Here is a 10,520-nt window from a genome sequence, read left to right as displayed (position 1 = left end):
GAATTCCGGCGAGTCGAGAAGATCTTCTGAACATGGTTATGGCTTCCTATAACGCTTTGCCTCCTGAATTTATTAGAAAGTTATGTCTGTCGTTCAGAAAAAGGTTACAAATGTGTTTGCTCGTTAGGGGCAATTCACTGCCGTATTGATTTTCGTACGTTTTTTATGTCAATAAATTGATTCTTGGTAAACTCTGTCATTTATTTCGCCACATTATTACTAAATGTCAGTTTCAAACATTCGAATATTTAAAATCTTTCTCGCTTTTGATGTTAACATACTAGGTAATTAAAAACGCACGTGTCTAAACAGAAACAAATGCAAAAGTAAATATTATAGACTAATTTACAGATTTCGCTTCCCATATTCATCTTTGTCATACTAGCAGGCCTGCCCCGGTTTTGCATGGAGTAAAATAGGGTTGTAAGTGGGAAACTTTTCCGCCGAAGATGTTCCGCTCGGAAAATTTTCCGGAAAATGACCGAGCTATATTTTTCCGGACCATTTTCCGTATTTTTCCGCTACCAATTTTTGAATTAAAGCAGTCAAGTAGCGCTTTTTCAATCGATTTATTTTTATCTAAACAATATATCCCGTATTACCGATTATGTCTTAGGGATAGCTGTTGTCGAGGTTACGGCGGTTGATGTAATCAGTTGTCGAATTTTAAAGGTTTAGTCGTGAGGTGTTATGTGCGATGGAACGTGCCCATTGTAATAAGTATCGACAGATGTGATTTAAAGTTATTGAATTTTAAAATTATGAACTTGGTTTATAGAAATGCCCATGTTACTAAGGGATAGACATCACAGGTGGGCCTACCAATAAACGGTTCCCATTTCCACCCAGCCTCCCCTGCAGGTTGCTGAAGAATTCAACGCTTAATTTTCCGCTGAAAATAGCGCTTAGTTGAAACCCCGCCTCAAATTATCTCTTTTCCCTTCCAAGTTTATACAAAAAGAGTGAGAGTGCAGTGTCATTAATGAAGAAAATAATAGGAGGAAACCCCCTACATGGGATAATTCTAGGCACCGGTTTAACATGTTGCATTGTCACATAATATGCAAATTCGGACAATCCTAATGTTATGCTTTTTAATAAACTATAATATCTCGTAAACTATTAAAGATAATTAGAAAATATTGACACTTTCTCAATATAAACCGACCCCGCTGATGTCGAAAATCATATTCATTTTCTCCAAAAGTTTGGACATTTGTGGCTTTTTAAGCACGTGCTTCAACTTTTATCAGAAAGTTGAGTCTTATTTGATGGCAAACAACATAATTTATGATAGTCTCAAGTTTCAATTCACTGCGATAAACGGTGTTTGAATTATGGACGAATTCCGAAAAAAAACCAACGGGCAAAGACTTTTATAACAGACTGTACCTGTTTGGTCCAGGTTGACGAACGTTATGCAAGATATCGCCAGCAATTATATCTCTACAAATCGCATTTATCACATTTCCATCCGCATCGTCAGTGTCAGCGAATTCAGGAGGTGCGTACATTTGATGGTTTGTAGGCTTGACCATTTCATCAGACAACATGAAATTAGGACCATGCAAGCCTTTATGATCTCATCGATATTTTTGGGCTACCTATAATAGGGGTTATGAATATTCTCCATCCGGCTACCATTATTCCAAAAGTGTTCTATATAACACGACGAGCCCGGTACATTCTGAAATTGTACAATTTCATCGCGTGGTTTAAATATCTTTCTGGATATGGGCGCTAAGGTTTTCCATATTAGGGAAAGCTTCATCACCAACAAAAATAAAGTAAGTTAGTACTAGTTCCGAATTGGGCACTACGCTTAATTTTAGTAAATTAAGTTTCTTATTGCGTAGCTTAATTCCAAAATTAGAAAGGGGAAAATACCCCCATCATTCTGGCTTCCGAAATTGCCGATATACACTATTTTGAACCGATAATGGGAGTCGCACTAAGCTCATGAGAATTATACTGAATTTGCTCTTGTAATTGAAGAATTTCGAACCACTTTTAGCTGGACATTCGATTTGTACGTGTTTCCCATCTACTGGTCCCAGACAATTTGGTAAATCCCATGTATCTTCAAAACCAGATGCTATCTCGAGCCATTCATTGGCTTCGGAAATTGTAGGTATGTAGGAGAAAAAACCACCCACACTCCTTGACACGATTCTTATTTTGCATAACGTAGATCATCCTAGCCGAAAACCAAAGGAGAGGCTAACTTGAGTATCACCGTTACCTAGAAATCTATTTACACAATTAAATCTGTAAGTGATAGGTTAGCTAAAATTAAGAATTACCCATAAATACCGTAGGATGAGCGCGAGTCTTTCAGCAGCAGAAACAGCTTTTTGAAACTTAGTATTATCATAAGTTAATGACTTCTTATCCTGGGAAGTATTGGACACTAACCATATCCGCAACCATTTCTGTTAACCAACTTGTTATTACGTCCGATCACCACGCCACCTACGGCGCTTCTCTCATTTTGAGTTGGCAGGCTGATTTGCACGCCAGCAGGGGCAAGTAACGAAACTTTAAGGTGTGTCTTGTGGTTTGAGGTAACGAATGAGAAACGGTGACAAGAAGAGCTGTTTTAATATAGTCTGCTAGAAAATTCCGATCAAATTAGAGTAGGGTCCTAGGCCCACGGAGTGCAATGGATTTTCAGAAAGTTCTAGACAGTATTAGTTGTGATAGTAATAAAGAATTACATATTACGTCAAACAAAAAGAGATTTAATTATCACAAGCATATTATACAATCAGAAAAGTTTAGATTTTATTTGGAAAAGTTTCAACTTTTTGCAATGGACGAGTGTGAAGTATTCAGTTATCTCCAAAAGGGCAATGGTATTAGAACGGAGTTCATTTTCGATTTGAGTGAAGAGGATGATCCTGAAGCCAAAGATGTGATGGAGCTTTTAAATTTTTATATGTGCAGCCTTTATAGTTAAGTGCGTTTCGGTTTATCACTTTATTTGGTATGGTTTTAGCCATTTGGTCTAATATGATGACTGAGAACGTTAGATATGTTCACTGCACTCCTGAGACTGATGTTAACAACTGTGAAACGAGCGATGATGATTTAAATTCAACTTTGATAGGGAATTATGATGATTTGAATTCATCTGTGATAGTGAATGAATCTGAATTAAATGTGCAATCTCAAAAGCCTAGAGAAATTGTAGTCAGCCCATCGAACTTCAAGGAAGAAACATTGAGTGGAATTCTGAGACTGGGCGGGGGAACAATTGGGGAGATGTGGAAAGTTTCTAAATGTTTGACTCTAAGGACTATATTGCTATAGAGGAAAGTGTACAGGTTGTGCTTTAAAGTTTCACTAAGTGATAAAGAAAAAAAGCCCAATTACCAACGGAATTGAAACAGCAGGATCGGGGTGGAATGTTTTTCCCGAAACTCTCATTAAGGGCCTTTGTTCAAGAAGTGAATAATACAGTCATACTCTCTGCAAATTCATCGAAAACATGGGCAAAATATGATAAAAGTAAGAAAATACCGGGTATTAAAAAAATGGTGGCAGGATAGGAGAACAGTGAGTTCTACGAGTGATTTTGAGTCGAAAATGTACTGTGACATTTTGTCCTAAGGGCCACACCCTAAACAAGTTATGATTGGAATGTTTTACGGATGACCCCATAAATTTAAGAAAGGAACTGAAAGACGATGCTAATTTAATTAAGGGGAAATCCATAAAACACTCAAATCGTAACTTGACAACGTTGGTCCTTAGTTCAAAATGTCTTGGAACATTTTCGACTCAAAACCGTCCACTGTACTTCGGTTCTACCATACTTTTTGAAACCTCCTGTATTTTATAAGGTGTCACTTGTGCTAATATGTAATAATTAACTAATGTTGCACTAATATTAAGGTTTGTGTGGGCAACGTCAAGGCGAATAGTATTATCAAGAAACTCTTCATGGAAGGTGTGGTGACATAGAGAAACATTTGTTTTACAAAAATAAACATTTGTTTTACAAAAATAAATTGGCAATTCATATCTAACATATCGTGTTGTCTTTCATTTCCTGCTTTAAGAAGTACCCAATTTTGGTTCTGTTCAATAACAGAATAAGCGTGCAAGTGCTTAGAAAAACTTTCAACTGCGAATATTGTACCAACAATGATTAGTGGCATATGTATATGGAATATGAATTTAATTTTCAAGAAAAATTTAATTTCATTCCTTTCAGTTTCGAAAATGATCAAGCAATCTTTTATATAATGTACATTATAAAAAATTGCATTTGTAGATGAGTAAACGTTTTCTGGAAAATCTTCAGAGAGGAGTGGCTTTAAGTTGTCGGGCAAGGCATCTTTGCAGATAAATTTCCCCGCTGTTGTAGTTTGTACACCGTAGGGCTGTTCATCTATCATGTTATAACACTGTAAGTACTGGTGTCGATGGGCCAATGTTTTAGTAAGATTTTTGCAATTATTCGAAACTTTTGCAATTTTTTTGAAATATCTGTGCTTAGCCTCGAAACGAAGGCAAGATAGGGTTTTTAGAGGCCCATTATTAATAAAAGCTTTCGGATAGTGTATTAAATAGTGAAATTTGGGAGTCATAATTTCACTACCGAACACCCGAAAAACTGAATCTAAAAATAGTTCTATCATATTTTGAAGTTTAGGGAAGAAGGATTTATGTAAATGATTTGCATATATGTAGTCAACAATTTCTCTAAGTTGAATATAAACATCCCATTTAAGGTCATTGTCCCCTGGCAAATACTCAAAACAGAGGAAAGGTTGCAGTCGAAATATCTCGCTTGCGGAACCTTTTAAACGCCCTTCACCCATTATTGCCGCTCGAATTTGGGTTTCGGTTCTACTAGTTTCACTTTTCCCAAATCGGAAAGATTTTATGATGCCATTGAGAACATCAAGATTCAAATTAGTGTTGAGAAACATATGATTCAATATTTGCTTTAAAATGTTTGGGATAACACCTTCTTTTAAATCGTACATAGGATCTGGTGGTGAATTTTGTGTAAGGTCAAAACCAGAGATGTTCATCAAAGGACTTTCAAATCTTACTCCATAAATAGATTTTTCACTCGGAAATCTAGCAATACTTTGCTGATGGTATAGATGGCGATCTAACGTTCTTAATTGTAGTTCATTTTCTTTGATTTTAGTCGAAATGTTTTCCTTAAAATAATGCAAAATCTGCATATTTTTCCCGAACTAAAGGAGGCATTAAATCCGCCAAGTTTATGGAGTCCAAGGTTGTCCCCCGAAAAAATAGCAACAGTGGCTGTAAAAAGAATGGCCCGATCTTCAATTGTTATGCCTTCCCTTGACATTACATTTAGATCAAAAATAAGGGGTGCGAGCACTTCGTGCCAGCCAAAAACGTCAACGTCCTTCGAGTTCGCCAAAAATAGTATGTATATCGCTTAGTTTTGATCTATATTTTGGCTTCAAGTTGAAGACTGAAAAATAACAGCTCAAAATTTTGTGTTTGCCGCGTTTTGAGCAAAGCGGATTCACTATGTCGAATTCGTCGAGATAAATTTGAAGCTGAAGCGGGTTTTGATTAAAGCTTGTGTTTTGTACAATAATTTTTTTTGCAATGTCTCCTTGAAGAAAATGACCGATACCTTCATGTGGAATCATAATGAAATCTTCATGTTTACCCGCTTGTTCATCGAAGGAGTAAAGTTACTGAAAAACTTTAATTATAGGAACATAGTGAAAATAGCTTTTTTCTTCCTTGTTCAATGATTCCGTAAATGTGTATTGTATTGGTTCTATTAATCCATAGTCAGACTTAATCACTGCGTTAATGTTATAATTCGAATTTAAGCTTTCAAAAGCGCTTTGAACTTCTGTATTTTTTGAAAACAATTCACGTTCTTCAATACTAATGTTTTTTGAACGAATGACACTCAACACATTCTCCTTATTCATTGTTAATAGGTGTTCACAAAAAATTAATATATCATTCGTTAATGCTTCCACAACAGTCCGAGGCAAATGGTGCGCTTCGCGGTATTTCAGAATAATTTTTAATAGAGTTTCACGAACTTCAGGCGGTTTTAATTGGCGTTCATCCCTTGGGCCCAGCTCAGGGTCGTCAATTTGTGGGTCCTCAACATTTTCTATATTCGTGTAATTTTGATCCTGTTGCACAAAACCAGATGGATCGTCTATTTCTCCAGTTGTGTCATTTAGAAATCCGTAATGTTTATGTCTCACGTGTCGATGATATGATTTTATTTTATTAAAAGCCCTTCCGCAATTTTCAAGGCCACAAACAACGTTAAAATTTGGATCGTGTGAATGCTTATTTTGCATGTGAGTTAAAAGCGTCCCAAATTTCTTTGAATAAAAGGTGCACCTTACACAGCTATACAAACCAGAACTCGCCATCGTTTTCCTTGCTAATTTTGATCTAAATTACGAACGTTAATATTCTCACTACTAGGATAGTAACGAAAGTCCCTACAATCTTTTACCAAATGTTAGGAAACTTCGAAATATTCTTTTGAAAGTAAAGATAAGATCAGAAAATCTTCAATAAAATAGAGATGGTTAAAGGGACGGTGAAAAGAAAACAAAATAATATTTCTTTATACATTTCTCAACTAAGTCCAGGTCCTCTCTATATATACCTGCAAAAAATATATCCCAATGATTTTTAAAATCGAAATTAGTTTAAATTTTTTCCCATATTTTGCATAAATTATCAGACCAATCACGCAACGCCTTGTCTCACCCTTTATAATATTTCATGGGCAAGCACCACGTATATCTCACCCTAAATTGCGCGATACTTGACTGATCGCACTACTATCAACAATGTCATAACTTATTTTGATTTTAAAATATATAGGAATTTAGTCTTGTTTCTTTCACTAGCAGAAATGCAGATAGTAAAAGAATCGATAAAAAAATTCATTTTCCTCTTCATCCTCTCTTTAATGGAGTTGGTTGGACCGTCGACTGGATGGCAGTGCCTTCCCTCCCCGCGGATTTCTGACCTTCAACACGAAACTCAAAGGTGACAAAAAAAACTGAGATGGGGGTGAGTTACTGTAAGGAATATAACCCTAAGAGGGGTCAGAAATTCGCCTTAGGTCACCTTTAGCAGTGAAGTGAATTTCTTGGAATTTTTCCATGTTATTGGGTTGTTTGACTAAAGGATTAGATCTCCCCCGGCCCAGCCAAACCCATTCCTGTATCGAATCGTGAGGGAAGAGAGAACAGAGAATTGAAAATCATTTACATCCTACCATCCTGACCGGACAATCCCCTTATTGTCGTTAGTCGTACGGTACGCGCGGTGTTAATTTTTCCAGATTGTACCAAAAATAATTTATCGGAATTCGGAAAATATTACAGTCCCCTTTATTAAGTTGAAATGGAAGACAAAAGTATCGTCTTGTTACTGTGCTTTGGGCAAAGACGAAAAAAAATTAAAGTTATGGACAACAGCTATGCTTCATTTTTGGAATGCCTGAAGAGTGACGCAACGTTAGAAGAATTTACTGGTCCAGATATCATTCATCAAGTATGAGTTTTTATTCTTATATACTGGCATGATAAAGACTTCTGTCGCATGTCATGCCTGTTTTTACTTGCTTTACTTCATCTGCCGTTGTCAGATTGCAAAACGTATACAATATACAGTTGGTCCGAGGGGTGCAACGCTGGCATTTTAGTGTATGGTATTTTGAGATTTGGACTGTTATTTCAGAAATCCTTTACTAGATTAAATAATTTTTTAGATTTTTAATGAGATTTAGAAATTTTATGAAGATTTTGAGTAAGATTTCGGTATTGTGCAGGAGATTTCCGGATTTTGATCGAGATTTTCAGATTTTTTATGAAATTTCCAGATTTTGATCGAGATTTTCAGATTTTTAATCAGATTTTGGTACTTCTTCATTTTATGGTTAAGATTTCAGGATTTCTTGATTTTATGGTTAAGATTTCAGGATTTCTTGATTTTAAGGTTTTGATTTCGAGATTTTTAGACTTACTAAATTGCGAGTGCGATTAAGAGATTTTAAGCTGATATTTCGGGATTTTAATGAAAGATTTCACACAAAGTGTACGGGATTTTGACAAACGTCGAACCCCTCGAATTGGTTTTAATACACCTTCAGGGCAGTATTGAACTATATGCCCTTGAAAAAAATTAGAATATTCATGGAATTTGTACAAGACAACATGCTGCTCTTCAAACCCGCAGGCCAAAATTTAAAACCCTTTTTACTCCTTAGTATCATCTAACTTTTAAACAAACACGAAATTTATATATCAATATGTATGTACCCATGCAGGTGTATGATGAAGAATTTAAAGAATTCATTGATATGGATCAAAACAGCTTAATTGAAAACAAAACAAAAATATATTTTGTTCATAAAGTAAGGAAACAATTTTTGTTAGAAAGTTGTTGCATTTGTAAAAGGTGGGCGGTGCTCTCGCACGGATTGTGACCCACCCCACCCGACTGGAAGGAAGAACAAAATAACCGGCGAGGGCAGGCTTCAAATAAGGACTTTTTTCCAACTGGGCCTCCAGACTTGTGACTCCTTACTTAATATATTTAAGTGGCGCTGGAAGCATTAGGTCAATTAAAAGAACATGGGCTTTGAAGAGTTGCACCGCCAACCGGCCGAGGGGGCCCCTTTAAGATTAAAGTACTAAAATATTATATTTCAAGAACAAGCGTCAAAGTGACGAAAGTGATGTTCAGCAGGAAAAAAGGCCAAAACTTGTTAATACTGAACAAACAGTTGATTCAACTGTCGCAATAACAGAAACCTCAACTGCAAACTCTGAAATGGTTGGTAAATACATTACGGGATGGGGTAAAAGGGAGGTTGGAAAGGAAAATCAAGCGAATTTTTTACCGATTCCTCTACTAATTCAATTTATTCACGGAAATTACGATGCCCTTTCCCAGTTAAGCTTCGCTCAGTGATAGCGGAATGTATATCCCTATAGAAGTTGCACATCCGACCAATCGTGTAATGTTACGTCTTCAAGCTAACAAAATATCCCTATATATATAAAAAATCACTTGCATTTCCTTTACCCTTTCCTTCAATTAGTAAGACTTAATTCAAGATTCCGACTATGCAACTAAATTTAAAATTTTCAGAGCGTAGAGTTGGATAAAACTAGCAAAAGTGAACAAGAATTGATAGCCTGGTAAGTTTAATTATGAAATTTGTGCATAAAAAACCATAAATATTTCATCCAGAGAGTGAATTGAATTACTTTTTCCTTAAAGGAAAAAACTCCCTAAAACTATTTAAATGTGTTATATGTTTTAAAATAAAAAATATTAAATATTTCCCATCGGAACTATCTATCTACAATGCTTAAGCAGATAGGTCTTTTAAAGCCCCGTTTTCAATCAAGCGTTTTCCAAAAAAAAACGCTCGCTTTTGCTTGAAAAATTCAAGCGAAACGCGAGGCTGTTGTCATATGCGCTTATTCTTCAGCTTGAAGCCAATTTAGACCTCGCTTTTGCGTCAATTTTCCTTCACGCATATATCTATCCCGGTTAGACATTTGCGTGAGCTTTTTCTTTTAATGCGCGATGGAAGGAAAAAACTATAACGTCACCTCTAGGCGACCAATAGAAACTCGACGGAAGACCAAAGAGTTGAGTTTTTGGTCCCCGTATTCTATACCGAATCACGTTCATAACCTATTTAGTTAATTGAAGTTGATTTACAAGCCAAAAATGCCTTCGAGAAATAAGGAAATCTTAAATCAATTAAAAATAGAAAGAGAGACAATTAAAAAGGCTGCCGCAGATGAAAAGGAGGCACTAATTGCATTGGTTCAACAAAAACCTAATTTATGGAACCGAGGGTTAACGGAATATAAAGATCGCGATCTTAGAGAACAATGTTGGAAAGACATAGCGAAGGAATTAGGCCTGGGAAGTAAGTACATTATTCATTAAGGTTTGTATGCTCCATATTTAATAAACGATTTTCATCAGAGGAACAATGCAAAAAAAATGGAAGACTTTGTTTGACCAGTTTCGGGTACACTATCACATAGTTACCAAAGGCAAGAGTGGCCAAGAAATCGACGATTCAGTGTTTGATTCCGTTAACTGGCCATTTTTTAAAATTTTGTGTTTTTTAAAAGATGTTGTACAAAGGAGGCCGTAAGTACAGAAGTGATTTCGAAGAACCGCTCTATCATGTTGTTTATATATATATGTTATTTTTACTTAGCACCACATCAAATTTTTCTTCTGGTTCGACTGATACTGAGAGTAATAAATCGGCCCCAGAAAAAGAACAAAGTTCATCAACATTTAGCTGCACATTCATGGGGAAGGAGTTTATTGTTAATGAGGAAGTTTCTGACCACGAAGGAAATATATCTGACGACCATGACGTAACCGTGAAAGAGGATATAACCTTTACAGATCTTGATAACCCACAGCCTGGACCATCGAAACCCAAACAGAACCCGTCGGAGGAATCGATGAGCACGGACGAAAGTATG

General features: G+C 36.1%; 1 protein-coding gene across 1 annotated transcript; it reads right to left on the bottom strand.

Annotated features, from left to right (window-relative positions):
- Positions 1-3,875: 3,875 nt before the first annotated feature.
- LOC149684085 (uncharacterized) lies at positions 3,876-5,204 on the bottom strand. The gene has a single exon (XM_089871307.1). It carries the CDS (start codon positions 5,202-5,204, stop codon positions 3,876-3,878), a length of 1,329 nt encoding a protein of 442 aa, XP_089727433.1.
- Between the last annotated feature and the right edge of the window lie 5,316 nt (positions 5,205-10,520).

Source organism: Phalangium opilio, unplaced genomic scaffold, assembly GCF_054372755.1.
Source record: "Phalangium opilio isolate 3A_F unplaced genomic scaffold, DU_Popi_V2 ptg000037l_1, whole genome shotgun sequence".
NCBI classification, from domain to species: domain Eukaryota; kingdom Metazoa; phylum Arthropoda; class Arachnida; order Opiliones; family Phalangiidae; genus Phalangium; species Phalangium opilio.
This window is presented reverse-complemented; position numbering and strand designations above follow the sequence as displayed.

Excerpts from the sequence above, each read along its gene's own strand:
- LOC149684085 (XM_089871307.1), bottom strand. The coding sequence starts at position 5,204 with ATGCAGATTTTGCATTATTTTAAGGAAAACATTTCGACTAAAATCAAA.